Below are 20,746 nucleotides of genomic sequence, written 5' to 3' on the forward strand. Positions count from 1 at the left end.
TCACAAAAAAATTAAGACAAAACTTTATTTTTACAAAAACTATAAAAGTTAAAACATTGATATTGTTATATATCATAGCATGCTTTAAATATAGTCATTGTGATGCCAAAAAATTAAATTCAAAAAATGATTCGTTCTGGGTGTAACACTTCTGTCACTGAGTATATTTTTGACAACTTCGAAATTGTATTCATTTATCGTAATGCTTTATGTAATTCTTTGTCTTGGTTTTTTGGTCACTACCACGTACTTGGTATTATTTTCGTTGACCTTAAGGCTAATTTCACTAACCCATTTTTCAAAAAGAGTAAGAGTTTCTTTCACATCTCTGGTGGATTGTGTAATTGCATCGACATCGTCAGCAAAAGCTAACGGTTCCTTCTATTCCTAGGCAGCGAAGCCATTTGATAATTCTGGTTATACTTTCCTAACTGCGTGTTCTAAATCTCAATAACAAAGGGGTCAGTAGACCGCCTTGACTTAGACCTATTTCGATTTGAAACTTATCTGATATATAGCTACAAATTCTGTTGCGTGCACATAAATTCTGCACACACATCTGGGTTAATCCCACTAGCTTTCTGGATACTCCCATTTTCACCATTACCTTCCACATTGTATCCCTGTTTACAGAGCCATACTCTTATTTAAAATCTATGAAAATTTTATGCACATCTTTGTTGTACTACCAAATTTCTAAAATTTGGCGCAAGATCAAGATCTGGTCTATTGTTGACCTTCCCGGTCGGAAGCCTATTATTTCTACTGCATATGGGTGATTCGCCAAAATAGACGGCAATTTCGAGGTAGAGAAATTTAATTTAAAACATGGTTTAGAATTAGTTCATTTTTAAATATTTTTTATAAAATGAGCTATTCAACTTACCCATGATACCAGCAGAGATCATTTTTAAATATTTTCCGAAAAACGGAAATATGTGACTTCGGAGTTGACTAAGTGTCCACAGTGTTGATGTAATTCTCTGTTAATTGAAATTTATGATTGTAACAATTAAATAAAAATTGGTATGTAATAAAACTATACAAAACACTTCCATTTTGATATAAAATACTACAGAAAAATAGGTAAAATATCAATTGCGTCGGAGTTGATTTAGACCGGCCTTCGTGTTGACAAAACTTTCCAATATGTAGCCGTTGTATTCTCTGTTTAACTTCAAAAATCTAATCTGCTTTCAAAATTGGTATGTAATAAAACTATACAAAACACTTCCATTTTGATATAAAATACTACAGAAAAATAGGTAAATATCAATTGCGTCGGAGTTGATTTAGACCGGCCTTCGTGTTGACAAAACTTTCCAATATGTAGCCGTTGTATTCTCCGTTTAACTTCAAAAATCTAATCTGCTTTTGAACACAATCTTGGCATTTCCTTTCTATACATTCTTTCTTCAGTCTTTTCTGCGCAACATAATGATTTGTTATCCGCTTCCACACAAGAGCTCCATGTTTTCACATAATGTGCCTACATAGACAGATGTCTCTTTTATCAACATTAGAGAAGACTACCCAAAATGGTATATTCTTACAGAAATGAGCATAGCTGCATAAAATATTACTTTCTTTCATACAATCTTTATTTAACGATTTTGGGGGTTTTCGCCTTCATTTTTCTGTCGTACTCCAGTGAGTGTATACGAGCCATTTTCTATAAAAAGAAGGTAATATTACCAAATCGACCGAAACATCTTGAGAGCTTACCCAGTAACCCTTTTCCTATATCAGACTAAATTTAAATTGTATTTTTTTAGTATAAGAATGACCACTCACATACTTTCAACAACTCCGAGGCACGTTCGTCAAATCCGAGGCACGACTGGGCTTCAGAGTTGATGGCTTCGGTGTTGATAATTTCATACATTTTTAATTCTACTTTCTACAAATTTTAAAAATAATTCTGCTTTATTCATGGGGTGTCAAAAATACTTTATAGCGCATACTTAAAAGAAAAACATATTAAAAAAATTAGCAAAGTTAAGTTTTTACGAAAGCTTCGGTGTTGACTGTATAAAAACATACGCTTAGCTTAAGACACCTTGATAAATTTTCTATCGCTTAACGATATTATGTTCGTCCACTTTCTTCCACAATTTGGGTTAGACTGAAGCGTTCCTCTCTTGTCAAGCTGCCTGCCATACAGTATAGTGCAGCTTGGCCTAAATTTTCATATATTTTCATGAAGCCTAGGTGTTGATGCACAAAGTTGGTTACAGTTTTTAGTAGTAGATTTTTATGGTTTGATTTTAAAAATGAAAGTTATTAATTTGACAGTTTTAAATTACATTGGGTTTTTAATTAATTATTGATAAAATAATCTGCACTTTTGTAACTTTTCAGTGTGTAATACTATAAAACAGATCAAAAAACAAGATGGGTTACAGCCTCGGAGTTGATATTTTGACATTAAAATTGCATAAAATGCTTGTAGAAATACTTTTTTTAAAATTAGTGTTAAGTGGCGTACATTCATCTATTGTATGACAACTTTGGCAACATAATTTGAAACACAGTATGTAAAGGACTTAAGAAAAAAGCGAGTTACACAATATGCCGCTTATTTTGGCGAACCACCCATATATGGAATTAATCTTCGCAGTAGAATAATCCACATTACCTTGTAGGTTCTATGAATTAATGATATTATAATTATACGGCGATATCTCAATAACAAATGTAATAGAGCACAAATATTTCGATGGTTACGACATTTTATAAAGACCTCTGGAATAAAGAAAAACAAAATAGCACCTAGAGGCATCGGCAGTGCCGGATTTACCACTAGGCCGACTAGGCCGCGGCCTATGGCCGCAAGCAAAAGGGGGCCGCAGCGTTTTGCCAAAAAAAACATTTTTGGCAAAAAAATTTTACGAATTCAATTGAAATCAGTAAACAATTTTTCAAATAAGAGAATGGCTACACGTGGTACGGTATTTTACAACGTTTTTGACAAGAGTAGCAAAACATTAACTGCTACAGACTTGAATGTGACTTGCAACATACAAATCTCTAAAGAAGAACGCATTGAGTCTGAGAGACAACTTTGATTCCTATGAAAAAAAAAGGAAAAGAGTTGTCTAAAAATGAAACCTATATTCTTGAAATAAAAAGACGCCCGAAAAGAAAAGCTCTCCCTGGCTAAAACAAAGAAAATAAATCCAATGAACCCCACTTTAATGACAAAGAAAACTTAAAGATTCAATGTTGTAATTGACACGCTTTATTCAGAATTGAATGAAAGGTCCGAAGTTTATTTCAGTCTTAATGAAGAATATGGGTTTAAAACAACTTATCATCAATTTCCAATGAAGAAATCGGGGTAAACGTTTCTATTTTGACTAAAAAGTATCGAATCGACATAGATGGCAACTTTGGAGAAGAGTGTGTACAGTTCAAAGGCTTTGTTGAAGGTATATTTGATGAAGAAAGAGAACCTCATGACGTTTCAAATGCTGAGCTTTTTCAAGCCTTAGACTTTAAAAATTTGATTAAAGATTTTGCAGCCAAAAAAGCTAGAAAAGTGAGTTTTTAGAGTTCAGATATGATATTTATTATACGAGAATATAGAATAATGAATTGAACGATCTAGAAGTTTATTTGTTGTATTTTTATGCCTGGTTGCACCAACAGATCTTAAGCTCAAGGCGTGCATTAACGGAACATATGCGTTGCACCATTAAGTCTTAGATCAATTTTAAGCTTGCCACAATGGATTGTCATGTGGATTGCATTAATAAGAATTGAAAATTATGGTGCAACGTATGTAAATAGGCCCTATCTATAAGCTGAGCTGGGTTAAGCTGGAGCTTAAGATTTATTGGTGCAACCAAGCATTAATATTTTTATTTTTTAGTACCTATTACTAGTACAGTTCATATTATTTTGCTTGTTCTTTTACTTATAATGTCTTTTCAACTCGGCTTTTTTTAGTTTTTTGTTATCATCTGTACTTTTCCCTCCGAATGAAACAAATGGTATTTTTTTTTCTGATTCTGGCCTTGGTTTAGAACTAGAACCTTTAGCCACGTAATTGTATAACTTATCACTATCTCAGGTGTAATGTGAAGTGTGTGTGTTGAGTAAGTGTCTTGTTACTTTGCAAAGAGACGCTAATTGTATCCGAACGTCTGCGGTCCCTCCGGTCAAATGGTATTTAATTTTAACAATTAACTACAATACTAATTATTTATAATATAATCATTTTAGCAATATTAATAATTTTACAAATAACTGCTGTTTGCTAACATTTTGAATTATATATTTTCTATTTTCTTCTTAAGGTGCTTTCTACATTACTGAAGGTTGGCTATAACTACAGCAAATTGCTTTTTATCTTGAGAAATTCTTAGTATCGAATGTGTGTCCATGCGTGCCCAGTCTCTCACGTTCTTCAGCCAGGAGCATTTTCTTCTTCCTGAACCTCTTCTTCCTTCTACTTTCCCTTCCATTACGAGTCGTAAAAAGTTGTATCTTTCTCCTATGTAAATTATTTCCTAGATAACTCGTTTTTCTGTTTTTTACAATATATAGGAATTCTCTCTCAGTCTCAATTATTCTTCTCAGCATCTCGTTGTTGGTCACGTGATCTGTCCAAGAGATCTTCAGCATCCTTCGAAAAACCAACATCTCAAAGGCTTCTATAAATATAGAATTCTTTCTATAAATTTTCCTTTTCGAAATTTCTATAAATATAGAAATTGTTAGAGCAGTTTTGAGGTTTTAGCCAAATTTGCAAACCAAGATTATTTAATTAGTAAATACATTTCAACCTATTTATGTACGTATTCAAATAGAACATTAGAGGCATTTCTATTCACTTATGTTATACTTTGCATTACGAATTTTAAAAAGTAAAATTAAAATAAACGTTTTAATTATTATTATTAATATTAAGTCTTTATGCTTTAATTACATAATCGTGAAGTTATCGGGGGCCGCTGGGGGTAATTTGGCCTAGGGCCGCAAATACCCTAAATCCGGCACTGGGCATCGGCATAAGCCGATGAAGAGCCATACCTAAAACAAATTGGTTTGAATCAGCTTAAAAGGACTTCTGTGAACTTTTAAGTTAATAATTGGAAACACCTGGGGAAGAATAGGAAGAGTGGAGAACTATATGCAATAAAGCTATGGGCCTTTTTATTCTGTAAAGCTTTGTTAAGTGTAAGGACAGACAATAAGCTTAAAATCGCGATAACATACTGGTGTTAACAAATTCAAATATCAAGTATCAAATCATTGTAGGTACAAGGGCGGATCCAGGAAGGATCCCCCTTGGCCCCCTCCGAGAATTTAAAAAATATAAATTTAAATATTTGCAGTTCAAATGCTTTTAGTTTCAAACACATGTATATGTACAAAATAGGAGATAAATATGTTGTCTGGACTAGAATTGAACAAAAGCAGTAACGAAAGCTTCAAGAATGACAGAGGATGTTTTGCAAATCAAAATGTTAATAATTTTACAAAGTGCCAATTTTTAGAACGACCTTGGTAGCCATCAAAATCGTATCAATTTCCATATTCTGTATACACATAGAAAAGAAATGAAGCGTTACTTGGGTCACCAGCGCTTAGAACAAAGGAGTTTATTGGTACTTTTGGCACAGTCAAAAGATTTTGTTTATCCAGATTGCGTTTTATTTTTCTAACGAAAAACATGGTCACAATAAAGGGATGACAGCTCAAAGTCTTGTCACGAAACCTTTAACATGTTTAGCCAAACTCATCGTCAAAGACGGAGCCATACAAACCCATGAAAAAACGTGATACTAGAAGGAGTGCGTTCAGGTTGAACCTGCAAAAGTCAGTCATTAACCAGATATACTCTCAGAGGTCTAAATCATCATCATCACGTAGCGCTACAACCCTGGGTGGGTCCTGGCTGACTGTACAACTTTCTTCCAATTTCTTCGGTCTTCCATCAACCTAGAGTCAAATGGAATGTTCATTTTCCGGAGATCTGCTTGGATGTTATCTCTCCATCGCATTCTGGGACGTCCAAGTGGTCTTTTGCCTGTAGGAATCTCCTCCCATAGGTACCAGTTTTACAAGTCTTTCGTTATGAAGTCTGTGCACGTGGCCTGCCCATCTTAGTCGCTGTGATTTAATTTCTTGGACAATATCGTTGTCATTGTAGAGTTCTTTTAATTCGATGTTGGTTTTGATCCTATACTGGTTTGTGTTAATGTCGTGGTGAGGTACGAAAATTTTTCTAAGTTTTTTTTTCGTTCAGAGGTCTAAATAGGCACAAGAAAATAGAGAAAGACTACTAGACCAGGGCGCATCTGTAAAAATAGTACATTTGGACGTTGAGAGGTGACTCATATTTTTTTGCACAAATTGATTGAAAATACTTCATATAATAATATTTGAGTTATCCTCCCACTCAAAAAGGTCCGGAACATTGTTTAAATAATCAAAATGCCACAAAATGAAGGAAAAATTCGATATTTTTCTTGGTTTTTTAATTATAACTTTAAAAGTATTCATTTCCGAGAAAAGTTATACTGACATAAAAGTTGCGTAATTAAATTTCCTATAATATAGGATTCGTAAAAAATTTTAAAAATTGTCACCCTTGTTGCAAAATAGCAATAATTGCGAAAAAGCGATAAAAAAACAAGTATTCGCATTTTACATTTTTCAACCATTTATGCTTCACTTAGGACCTTCATATTTTACCCAGAAAAACCTTATGATATAAGAAAACAATACGGTGAATTTCATTAAGATCGATTTAATAGATTTTGCAAAATAAATTTTACAATCCAGGGCTGAAAATAAAGCACTCAGCAAGTTTAATTATTTTTTACATATACAAGAATACTGTTCCTTTCATTTGCAATTTGCAAAATTAAAATCGGTTAACCACAACGGCAGTAAATAATAATATATTAGATAAAAATTGCAAGAAATTTTGGTGGAAATCAACTTGTGTGAATCGAACACCTCTGTCCTGCGCGTGGCACCAAAAATTAATGTTTATTTAAAAAAAATTCCTGACGCGGTGGTAGTTAATGGATTTTAATTTAAAAAAATGCAAATGAAAGGTACAGTATTCTTTCATACGCCAACTTGCTATCAGCTTTATTTTCACTCCTGCAACATTTTGAAAAAATGAATTTTTTTTTGCGAAAGCTAGATTGCAAAATTTATTTTGCAAAATCTATTAATCCGATCTTAATGAAATTTACTGTCTTGTTTTAGTATATTATTAAGTTTTTCTTAGTAAAATATGAAGGTCCTAAGTTTAGCTTAAATGGTTTAAAAACGTAAAATGCAAATACTTGTTTTTTATTGTTTTTTTGCAATTATTGCTATTTTGCAACAAGAGTGACAATTTTTAAAATTTTTAACTCATCCTATATTGTAGGAAATTTAATTACGCAACTTTTATGTGTATACAACTTTTCTCGGAAGTGAATGCTTTGAAAGTTATAATCAAAAAACGAAGAAAAAACTCGAATTTTTCCTTCATTTTTTGACATTTTGAATATTTAAACAATGTTCCGGACATTTTTGAGTGGGAGGATAACTCGATTATTATTATAGGAGTGAATTCCAAGAAATTTCTGCAAAAAATATAAGTCACCTCTTAACGTCCATCTCAAAACAGATGCGCCCTGGACTATACGACTAATAGTAGAGTCTATAGTGTTCTTAAGTCGACAAAATACTCCTCTAAGAGGCTATCGTGATGATAGCCTTCTTCTTCTGGACGAAGATGCTAGACCTAACAATGAGGGGAATTGTTAAGGTTTAAAATCGCATCAGGAGATAAGGCTCAAACAACACCTATCCACCGCACCTTCCCGTGCAGAATACATTAGTAGCACCAGTCAAAATCAATAGCATATAACATGTTGTGGTGAAGAAATAATTGAACAAATAATGAATCAGGTTCAAAGTGCAAATTATTACTCTGTCATGTTTGACGAAATGACCGACGGATTCCACGTGGAACAGCTTTCTCTAAATGTGAGATACATACACAATAACAACATTCGTGAAGACTTTGTCAAATTCATTGACGCTTATGAGAACATAAAAATAATTAGTGAAAATCAGAAAGAGGGGAAGAACTATAAGTTTGGAATGTCTTTATGGCACTCAAAAGTCTGTGAAAAGTGCCTTAAAACTCACTATTATAACCCTCATCTTTAAAAATTTTCCCCAGACCCTCCGGTACCCCTCTCAAAAAAAGTTCATGGCCCCTCCCGAAAATCTGTCCTGGATCCGCCCTTGTGTAGGTACCTATCAGGCATAGACTGCCTTACAGACATCTTAGCACAGAAGATCGAAAACCATTATTTAATGTTTTTCACTTACGGACATCAGAGTAAATGGCACCTTTGTGAGCAGTCACTTAAGTCAAAAAAATGAATATACATATGTAGTCCCAAAAACAAATCAGCCTCCTTGCATCATTTTTCAAGAATATTCCAGCTGTCAAACGTCTTGTCTAAGAATAGATGGTAGGACCGTAGTTGTATTTTCCTACTGTTTTTCCTTTTATGTTATTTATCTTTAACCGTTGCAATCAATAAGGAAGAATTTCCTGTAGCTTTCTGTATACCATTAATTACAAAAATTGAAGAAAAAGATCTTCTGTGTAAAAGGTATATTTATTTAAAACCCCAATAAAGGGCCAGATTAATAAACAGAACGTTTTCGCTCTAAAGAGAGCGTCATCAGTGTTCTAAGCAAGCTCTACATGCTAAGCCACCAAAAATACATGGGTTAAAACCCTTAAAATGCCGACTAAAAGCCTTACATTGGCGTGTTATATATTAATCTCTGGCGATGGGTGAAATTTAAAAAAATATATATACCTCAAAGCATCATATGACTATTCGCGGTGTGCAAGTACTTGGAAGGGATACAACGATCGTGCGCGAATAGCGGAGAAAAATTGCAACTTTCTTAAATAATTCATATTGTCAAATTGACGTACATTTCATACCTATTGTCATTTAAGAAGAAAAATTATATATTGCTCCACAATATTGATATGATATGCAATTATTATATAAAGGTAAATTTAATTAATTGTATTTTGCTTGCAGTACTGCATTTAAATAACTAATTTTATTTACTACATACAATTATTTACGTTTTAATACATAACCTAAATCTTATTTTTTCTTATTATTTTTTTTTGGACTATGGCCTTGACAATTATCCAGTAACCAGGACCATATGATTGGCCAATATAATTAAAAGTGCGAATAAAAGTGCAGAGCGTAGAAACCAGGTGTCGCTTTTCCGAACTTGCACAGTCCCAACCACGAGCATGTGGGTGTTTGAGTTGATTTATCTGTCTTCACAAAGAGAAAGGTGAAAGCCAACTCTTTAACCGTTGCCTTATTGGCTGTTCAAAAAAAGTTGCTATGAATGCCACCTTAGCGTGAAGCGTGTATCCATGTTTATGTATTTCTTTTTGTACAGTCATCAATAGTGTTTTCAATGGGAAGGTAAGGAAATCGCGTGCATGTAGGAAATGGTAAGTGACCGGTATAAAATTATATATTATTTTACTATATATTATTGTAGGTTTTTATCTTCTGTTGTCTAGGGTTGATTAATTAATTGGCCACAGGTCGATTTGAGGATACAGCAAACACTTTATTGTAGAACTTGAACTCGTAAATTACAATGATAATATAACTAAACGGTAATTAACACAGTGGCGGCTCGTGACCTCAGTATGCGGATAGGCTACACATATACTTCGGGTAGGCGACAAAAAATATCCTACAATTTGTAATACATTTTGAGCCGTCTTGCAATACTAAATGTAATCTATGAGCGCAACAATGTTTAAAAATTGCTTTTGGAGCATCTACTTTAATTTTTGATTGTAATCCGTTTAAAGAGCCAGCCATTACACTTGCACCATCGTAAAATTGAGCAATTAATTTATTTTTGTAATCATATGGCTCAAGCACGTTTGAAATTAAACTATATAGAGCGTCTGCAGATCTATTCTCGCTAACATCAAAAAACCCTAAAAATCTTTCTGTTACTTGACCAACTTTGTTAACAAAACGGATGTTAAAGTACACTGTGATTTTTCGGTTATATCAGTAGTATCGTCCGCTAGTATAGAAAAAAATTGACTTTCATTAATTTCTGTTGAAATTTCATTTTTTACGTAATCGGCAAGACAATCTATTAAATCATTTTGTATTGTTTTTGACAAACCTGTGAACACCCCTTCTATTTTTTAACATGATCCTGGATTTCCTGATCGCGTTTAACTACTAAATTAAAAATTTCTTTAAAATTACCCATGTTTGAAGAATTATGGCTCTCATCACGACCGCGAAATACAAGTTCTTGTTTTGCTAACAGAATTGTAACATCAATTTCTTCAACTTCTTCAATCTTTTTCAACTTCTTCATTATATATCTTATTAGATAGAGAAATATGTCCAGCTAAAGCACTGTCAATAGTTTGTTTATTTTTTTCTGACCGTTTTAAACCTAAGCAATTGTTTAAATGTTCTTTCGAAGATTCATGTTTTTTTACACTAGCTGATAAATTTTTCAAATCTGAATATCCCTGACTCACCCAAACATTTTGCTTCAAATTTGAGAGCAACAGACAAGGCCAACAGAAAAGTGAATTTTTAAAATAACTTCCGCTTAGCCATTTATGATTTTCATACCATATTGTTTTAAACGATCTCGAAAATGGTCGATTGTCTTTTGTCTTATCTGTGGATAAAATTGTTAAATTTGGTAAAGGCTGGCCCATTGAAATAATTTCTGATCTTTCTTGATTTTGGCGCCTTGAAAAAGGTGTCTCGATCAAACTGCATATTACATCGTTTAAAATATTCATATTCGATGACTAAAGTTTTTCCACCGATAAAATTAACACACCTACGTTTCAACAACGTCAAATATTACTTATTTTATTTATGTATCAAATAATAATTTACTCTTCGAATAAATTGATAAGTTAACAATTAACCTCGCTTTAAATTTTTAATTATCTATATAATCTAATAACACAATTCGTCAGTTTAACTTTAAATTATCCAAACTGTATTGAAACACAATAAAAATATAATGTACGACTGACAAATAACTATTCACAGATTTATTTGTCGTTAGTGAATTATTACTAAATTAATATAAAATTAAAATGCCCTTCAATAGACCGATCTCAAATTTACCTGTTTATTATTCAGTTTTCATAAACAAATTTAAATTGTCCTACCTTGTTTTATTCAATACTTAAACTACTAACAACAGCCAAAATCAAAAAACAATTATTTAAAACAGTTTCACAAGACACAAGAGAAGCAACTGATAAAATTTTGAAGGTCCGGCTATAAGACTCTGTGCCTATCCGCCCGTTCAAAATCGTAGAATAGGTCGCTAAGCAGGCCTTTAGTTCGCGTAAACAGAGAGAGATCGCACGTCAATTCGGTGTTGGCGTCGTTCTATTTCAGGCTACGTTTTCAAGTGCCTGACCAAGGAAGAATATAGAATCTTATACAGTACTACTGATACTACAAGGAGCGTACAATAATTATAACTACAGAGAAAATTTTTTGGATATTTTTAAAAATAATTTGGATAATTTTTGCTATTTTATTGTAGGTATTGTGTCAAAATTTATAAATTACAATTTTGAAATAAGTAATTTATATTAATCATTTATATTATTGTACTACATTTGAAGAGGGTAGGCGGCGCCTACCTTGCCTACCCCGACGGGCCGCCCCTGAATTAACACTTGAAATTTAAAACGGTTTTATAGCAAGAATATCCAATCGTATTTCGTCGTACGTCGTCATAAAGATGAAAAAGGCCGTCTGCCTCTGTCATCCAGCGTCTTACTGTCAACTCGATTCTACTCTGACTGATTGACTACTGTACTGTCCTACTGTCGCTTGGCAATGATATGCTCAACCTAGATCTATTGCGTTTTTTGATTATTCGGCAAATGCCACTTAACTGGCTTTCGGCTCGCGTTTATGATAAATAAAATAACGTTCGTAAGAGTTCGTAACGAAAAATATAAAGTATTTGCTAACGAATGCAATCCTACATTATTATAAAAGGTATTTTTTTTACTTATTCGGCTTTTATTATATTTACAATTGGCTGGCTAAATAGGTCTTGAAGATAAGGCAAAAAAAATAAGAATAGATTGTTTGACCACTTGACCACACAAAATCGAACTAATGTACAGGCGGTTCCAAAAAAACTGATACTACTCTTAAAGAGTATTTGTAGAAAATTGAGCAGTGTATTTTGAAGGATAAATACTTATTATTTACATACTGTCACTGACAAATCTTAAAATTTGTCAGATAACTTATTCTGTTCAACCTCAAAAAATGGCTCCACATGCTAGAAAAGAACTAAAAGCAAGAATTGTAACGAAATTAGAAGATGGTTGGTCACTATCTGCCGTAGTGAACAATTTTAACGTAAGCAGAACAACTGTTTTTAATATTAATAAAAGATGGAGAGAACAAGGAACTCTCGAAAGAAAGCAAGGTTCTGGGAGACCAAAAATATCTACCGCTCATGAAGATCGTACGTTTTTGGAGAGATTAGAAGAGAAGAAGAGAAGGTGCGAAAACTGCAAGAATTATGTCACATCACAGTTTCCGGGAAAAAAGACAACAAATTGGCGCAGAATTAAAGCATCACGTCTTAGGTATAAAACTGCAGCAAAAAACAAGCTTAATATTTTTATTAAAATTAGGTCTTAATATTCTATTTAGACCTTAATAATTATTACAATTTATGAATTAACATAATAGGTTTGTTTTAGCAAACAGTCAAACTAGTCAGAAACCGTCAGCAAACAGTTGGTCAGTGAGAGAACATAATACAGTCACCAGTGCTATCCCCTCTACTCGCGCTGGTCTACTATTCGCTGATGGTTTCGTGTGTGTGTGTTTATGTTTTATTGGCACTGGTTTAAGCAACCAACTGGCCAGTCAATGTGTTTTGAATTCTCTCTTTTACAAATATATGTTTAGTATCTAAATTTAAAACTATTACTACTACTAAGTTTTTTTACTCTGTTTTTTTTATTTTTTTTAATATATTTTTTAACAATTTTTTTCTATTATATTTTTTATTATATTTTTTATTGTTTTTATTTAGTTTTTTTTCTTTTGTTTTTATGTATTTTTTGTATATTTTTTTTACTACGCTAAGACCTAAACCCGATTTAACCTCTCGGAGGTTTAGATCTTCTTAGTAACTTTTTATTTTATTTAATTATTGTTTTTTTTATAATTTTTTTTATTCTTTTTTTTTCAGAGCTTTAATTTTAAACAATTAACATGGTTGTATAAAATTTTATAAACATCTAGATTGTTTGATTGTAAAAGGTATATAAGATTAAAAGGAAATTGTACATTAATTTGAACTAGATTGGTATAGAAATTTGAAACTGATGGTTTCAAACCGTTTGAAACTGATGTTAGAACAAACCTAATATGTAATCAGTTGTTTGTTTGTTTATTTTATTATTTGTTTGTCATAATAAATATAATATACTGTGAGACCAATCAAATACACTTCTCAAGATGATCAAATCGTACTAAGAGTCGTATCAGTTTTTTTATTAACCAGCTGTACCAACGACTAAGCAATTATAATTTGAACCAAATTTCTTGTTATCGTTAAAAAAATAAAAAGTAAATATATATTTATTAAAGAAAAATATTTTAAAAAGCAAAAACACATTTTGTCACAAATTATTATTTTTTTATTAGTTTGCTCGTAACATAAATAAGTAGTAGTGCTTCACGCTTGAAAACCTTTGGTCATTTCTAAAAAAAAATAATTAACTCCTACTTACCGTCTGTTGGTAAGAATGTAGCTGACACTGCTATTAAGTGTCGTACAAATTATATTAGCGTTACTGACCAATGTTTCTTCTGTATTTCTGATACTATAATCATACTGGTTACCTAATTCTTGTTTTAAAAATGTATTTACATCTATTTGATGGGCAACATGAGAATACTTTTGGTGTAATGCGTTTTTATTACTGCTTAATATTTTTTTTCGCGTCAACTCTCTAAGGGAATATCTTTTTGCTACTTCGCTCATGCTCGTTTCGGGACCCACCCTTATCAACTTAATATGTCTTCTATCATTATCTAAAATATTAAATACTTTTTTAAGATATTAGTTTATTTTATTTAATTTAAAAGTATTTTGCAATCTGTTGAGTGTCAACAATAAACAAAAGTAATGGCATTCACTAAGGACAAGAAAGATTTTACCCACTGGTAAAATCAAAGTACAATTTTCATAAAGTTGTGTAGAAAATAATTACATTTTATACTAATTAGTTTAAAAGTTTACTCTAAATAGTAAGTCCAGTGGTTTGAACCTCTTTAACCTACGCTGCTCTTGGGAATTGTCTAGAGTCTAGGAGGTTAAGTGCAAACTGGTTTTCATGATCCTCCAACTTGGCAATGTATGCAGCGCTACGTTTTGTGATGACTTCTTGTATCATTAATTATTTTTATGGGAAATAAGCCACAATTAAAATGAAAAAATAATTTTATTAACGTTTCGACGTTAATAAAATTTCAGTAAGTCGTCCCAGGAACGCAACTCATAAATATTGGCAATATCATTTTAAAGTCTTCTACTTTAAAATGTACAATATATGTCTGAATTGCCAATATAAATGAGAATTAAATAAATTATTAGAAGAATTTTTTACTTAGCAACAACATTTTTGTTTATTTTAGTAATATTTTGTATTTTGACAACGGCACCCGATTTGGGCGTCGAAACTTTAATAAAATTATTTTTTCATTTTAATTGTGGCTTATTTCCCATAAAAATAATTAATCATAAAAATGCCACAAGGAAATAGCTTCAGAACAACATTCTTGTATCATATCCATTGTAAGGTCTCGATGAATAATTCTGTTGTTGATGTACCAAGGTGCATTAGTGATGGTTCTGAGGGTTTTTGATTAGAAACGTTGGATGATTTCGATGTTGGAGTAACTGGCTGTTCCCCATAGTTCCAACCCATATGTCCAGATTGGCATAAGTATTGCCTTATAGATCAGAAATGTATTATCCAGAGATAGGCTTGATGAACGGCCCATTAACGAATACATATTTCTGAATTGGAGACCTAGTTGCTTTCTCTTGGTCCAGATATGTTTCTTCCATGTGAGGCTTCTGTCCAAATGAATACCAAGATATTTTACCTCGTTGGCTGAAGGTAATTGGTGATTGTTCAAAGTTACAGGAGGACAAGTTCCTCTTCGTGTTGTAAATGTATCATGAATAGATTTTCCTTCATTAACTTTAATTTTCCATTCCAAAAACCAATCTTATATTCTGTCTAGATACGCTTGAAGGAGATGCGAGGCATAAATAGGGTCAGTGTGTGAGGCTAGGATTGCAGTATCGTCGGCAAATGTTCTTAGCATAATTTCTTCTGTAGGTGGTCTCTCCTCTAGTGGTTCCTGAAGAGTTGGAGGTATATCTGCGGTAAACAAGAGATACAAGGTAGGTCCCAGCACGCTACCCTGTGGTACGCCAGCTTTGATAGAATAGAGTTCGGGAATTGCATCTTGGTATTTAATAAAATAACACCTACCTGACAAATATGACTCAAGAAGAATGTAAAAGCTGTGCGGTAATGTCCTTTTTAACTTGTATAGGAGGCCTTCATGCCATACCTTGTCCAATGCCTGTCAAGAAATGCCGTTGAACAGTACCTTTTGGCCTCAAAATCAGCATTTATATGTTTTACCACTCTTTGAACTTGTTGGATTGTTGAGTGATGGGGCCGAAATCCAAACTGGTGGTCTGGAATTAGATTTTTGATCCAGGGTTCGAGTTTTTTTACTAATAGTTTTTCGAAAACTTTAGACGTGATTGGCAAGAGGCTGATTGGCCTATACGATGTAGTTTCTTCTTGAGGTTTCCCCGGTTTTAGAATGGTTATTATCTGAGACACTTTCCATTGATCAGGAAAGTAACTTAAGTTTAATATGGCATTGAATATAAACGTTATAAGTTTTATGCATTTGAGAGGTAAGAGGTAATTCTTTCAAAACTTTTCCACTGATCAAGTTGTGCCCTGGAGATTTTCTATCGTTTAAATTATTAATAGCTAAGATGACTTCGGGCGATTTAAATTTCGGAATAGGCAAACTCATTTGATATGAACTTTGAAGAAATGAGAATATGTCTATTTCCACAGGTGAATTCAATTAATTGGGAGTAAATACTTCGGAGAAATACTCTGCAAAACAACTTGCTTTCTCTTGTGCACTACGAGCCCATTCTCTGTCCGTTTTTCTGATTGGAGGTGACGGTTTCAGTTTTCTTGTGGCTTTCCATAGCGAATAATCGCTATCTTTAGTGCTAATCTAAATTTTACAAGTAATACTGAAGTGATTGGTTTTTGAGATCTTCGAACAGCTTTTTTAATTCCCTTGATGCACTATTGAATCTACGCTTATCAGCAGGATCTCTGGTCGGTTGCCATCTTTTCCCTAATCTTCTCTTTAGCAAAATTTTTTCTATGACTACTCTTATGCATTTATCTTGTATTGTTGGTGTTGCTTGCCAGGCAGCTGATTGGATATTTGTAGTTAGTTGTTCCACAGCAAGAAAAAGGTCCTCTTTGGTTTTTAGTGGAATGTCTAGAGACACCTTGTTCTCCAGGATAGATCTGAATTTTGGCCAGTGTGTGCGTCTGTTATGAAGTTGAGGGGATATTTCTTTTATAAATACCTGGGTTCCAACTGTGAATAGTATAGTCGAGTGATCAGAAGATAATTCGTAGCATGATGTAGCTTTTATATTAGACCTAGGGATGTTTTTAACTACAGCAAAATCCACCAAATCGGGGATTTTATTTCTGTCCGAGGGCCAGTATGTTGGTTTGCCGGTTGATCCATATTATCTGACTCTACGATATTTAGGAGAACTCTACCTCTCTGAGTGATTAGTCTTGATCCCCACCTAGTATGTTTGGCATTATAGTCCCCTGCTGCTATGAAGCGGCTCCGAAGTGAATTGTAATAATCTTTAAATTGTTCGTTTGTGATAGAGTGTCGTGGGGGGCAATACAGTGCAGATACTGTAAGTGGTCCATCATAGTCTTCAACCACAATATTGGTCTCTTGAATATGATTTGTTTGGTACTCGCCAGCATTATGATGTTCTATTGTATTTCTAACTATAATAGCAGAGCCTCCATGTGCGGATCCATCTGGATAATTAGTAGTATATATTATTATAGTATAGTTTGGAATTTTAAGGTAACTTTTTTGTGTAAAGTGAGTTTCGGATACTAGCAGTATATCTATTTTATCAAGCTGTAGGAAGTAGTTGATTTCCTGTGTATGTTGTGATAAGCCATTGGCGTTCCATGAAGCTAGTTTTAGAAACGCCGCCATCTTAGGGTTTTTTAGCAATGAGAGCGGTTAATTTAATTTTGTATTAAAAAGTTCATCATCACTGGCTCTAGAAACCCTGGTGGACCTAGGCCTGTTCAAGAATCAGCTTCCATTCCTCCCTATCCTTCGCCTTGTTTGCCAATTTCGCACTCTTAACACCCGTAACTCGTCTTCCACCTGGTCCTTAAATCATACTCTGGGCCTACGTATTTTCCTCACATCATCCGGTCTTTGGTTATAAATTGGTTTTGACGGCTCCATCTCGCTTATTCTCCTTAAATGAAGACCAATTTTTTCTTTAATTCTGGAGCATGTTGCGGGTGGAATTACCCCATTCCCCCCTAGATCCGCCACTGTTCAGTAGTATTCTTAAGATAAGGCGGAGCTGCAGCTTTAATGGTATTACATAACTGTGAAGCATTGATGAAAACATGATAATTCCTATATCGCTGTAGTAGCACATTTTATATCGCACTTCTTTAGTTTTCTGAGGACTTTTCGGAGGTTTTCTGAAGACGAAAATACGAATCATCTATTTTTGACCACGAATTCATACACAATATGCAAGTATGCATGAAGAAAATGAGTCTTTCTTTCTCCAATAATAAATTAATATGTTCGTTCATTTGACCGTGAATTAGTGCACTTAACGTAAACCGAGCACTCGAATCCAACAACTTCAGAAGTCTGTTGCTCGGGAATAGTAGTTATTCAGACCCAGGTCCCATGGACTTTTTTAATCTACACATCGAGAAGTATCATTGACCAAACTTTCGTTAAATTTGATCGGGACCACTTTTCCATAAGGAGTGTTGGTCCTTTCACACATGGACAAATATTTCTATTATGGGTTGCCTATCGAAATCGTCTCATAGCTATTCTTAAGGGGGGCCGAAGGGGTTGAAATCAATATTCCAAACACTTTTTTTTAAAGTATGGTAGAATTATTTTATTTTTTAATTAAAAAGACATATTCAATACCTACAGTTTATAGATTACTCAAGAAAAAGTTCGAGGAAAAACACTAAAAAATAAGCCAACGGTGGTAAGTTTTTAAAAGACAGCTCACAATATAATGAATTTTACGGTGGAAATCAGAACTTATCATTGGATCATGGTAATCAAAAAATTCAAAAAGATTTTATTAGCTTATGAGGTTCTCGAGGTAACGCGAGTCTTTTTCTTCTTCTTCTTGTAGTGCCTATCCGTTTCGGATGTTGGCGACCATCATAGCAATCTGTACTTTGCACACTGCTGCTCTGAAAAGATTTGTAGTGGTTGTGTTGAACCACGTACGTATATTTTTCAGCCACGAAATCCTTCGCTTTCCTGGTCCTCGCTTTCCCTCTACTTTTCCCTGTAAGACCAGTTGCAGCAGTCCATATATTTCACTGTTCCTCATGATGTGACCGAGGTATTCGATTTTGGCTGTTTTTATTCTGATTAACAGCTCTTTTTCTTTTTGCATTTTCAGCAAAACACCCTCATTAGTAATGTGGTCGGTATAAGATATCTTCAGGATTCGACGATAAAGCCACATCTCAAAAGCCTCAATTTTCTTGCAGGTGGCGTCTGTGAGAGTCCACGACTCAACTCCGTACAACAGTATAGGAAAGATATAACATCGTAGTAATCTGAATTTTATGGGTATCGACAAATCATGACATTTGAACAACTTTGACATTTTTTGAAATGCAGATCTTGCTTTCTCTATCCTACATTTGATTTCTATAGAATGGTCCCAATTTTCATTGACGTTCGTACCAAGGTAGGTATATGTTTTTACTCTTTCTATTTGTTGACTGATTCGTCTAAATTGCTGTTTGTTCTTAGAGATAATCATACATTTTGTTTTCTTAGTGTTTAGTGAAAGTCCGTATCTCTGACTGACCTCCGCGATTCTGTTCATTAACTCCTGCAGGGCTTCAGAACTGTCAGCGAATACCACAGTGTCATCTGCGTATCTTATGTTATTGATACATTCTCCGTTAATTCGAATTCCGGCCTCAACATCATCCACTACTTCTTGAAAGATTTCCTCAGAGTAGATGTTAAACAGCAGTGGGGATAGTATACATCCCTGACGAACCCCACGTTTGATTTTGATATCGTCGGATTCTCCTGCCTCTGTCCGGATAGAGGATGTTTGATTCCAGTACAGATTGCTGATAATCCTTAAATCATAGGTGTTAATTCCAATATTGGTTAATATCTCCATCAGCTTGTCGTGCTTTACTGTATCTTTACTCGAGTATTACTCGAGTCTTTTTAGTTTTATATAATTTTGACTTTTTGATATCACTCAGAAGTCAAAACAAGGATTTTTTTGCAAAATAGAGTGAAAATTAACATATTTATTACTGTTTAAAAAAACCTACAACAAAAAATATCTTGACAGCGTTACCTCAAGGAATGTCTAAAGAAAATATATACAAATTCCAGGTGGGTCGGTCAAGTAGTTTTTGAATTACAATGTCTCCAGCCTTTGAAAAAAGAAGTTTTGAGAAAAAAGCGTTTAAAGTATTGTCAACTTTTATTTTCAATTTCTTTTTTGTCTGGCAAATGGTAAAGTGATGCACACGGAATATATTTTTAAATCACGGAGTAATTTACAAAATAAAATAAGAACAGCTGTTGACCGTTTCTGACTACGCTCAAGCGCGCCGGCACGAACTTGCTGCAAAGCGAGTCGACGGTAGGGAGGTAGAGAGATAGTATTGAATAGCCCTACCTTCGACTCGATTTGCAGCAGGTTGACTCATTTTCTTTTGTAAATTATTCTGCAATTCAAAAAGATATTCCGGTGTGCATCATTTTACGATTTGAAAGACAAAAAGGAAATTGAAAATAAAAGTTGACAATACTTTAAACGTGTTTTCCTCAAAATTGCTTTTTTCAAAGGCTGTAGACATTGTAATTCAAAAACTACTTGACCGACCCACCTGGAATTTGTATATATTTTCTTTTAGGCATTCGTTGAGGTAACGCTGTCGAGATATTTTTTGTTGTAGGTTTTTTTAAACAATAATAAATATGTTAATTTTCACTCTATTTTTCAAAAAAAAATTCCTTGTTTTGACTTCTGAGTGATATCAAAAAGTCAAAATTATATAAAACTAAAAAGACTCGCGTTACCTCGAGAAACTCATAAGCTAATAAAATCTTTTTGAATTTTTTGTTTACCATGATCCAATGATGAATTCTGATGTCCACCGCAAAATTCATTATATTTTGAGGTGTCTTCTACGCCACCGTTGGCTTATTTTTCAGTATTCTTCCTTGAATTTTTTCTT

General features: G+C 33.5%; 2 protein-coding genes across 2 annotated transcripts in view; both read right to left on the bottom strand.

The window, feature by feature from the left end:
• Positions 1–20,746, bottom strand: part of LOC126885939 (uncharacterized) — a 313,786-nt gene that overhangs the window by 195,093 nt on the left and 97,947 nt on the right. The window lies entirely within an intron of this gene.
• LOC126885943 (uncharacterized) overlaps positions 1–20,746 on the bottom strand; it is a 73,388-nt gene that overhangs the window by 40,246 nt on the left and 12,396 nt on the right. The window contains exon 3 of the mRNA XM_050652767.1: positions 13,865–14,168. Coding sequence (XP_050508724.1) covers positions 13,865–14,168 — 304 coding nt within the window. The remainder of the gene's footprint in view (positions 1–13,864; positions 14,169–20,746) is intronic.

Source organism: Diabrotica virgifera, chromosome 6 (genome assembly GCF_917563875.1).
Source record: "Diabrotica virgifera virgifera chromosome 6, PGI_DIABVI_V3a".
NCBI lineage: Eukaryota > Metazoa > Arthropoda > Insecta > Coleoptera > Chrysomelidae > Diabrotica > Diabrotica virgifera.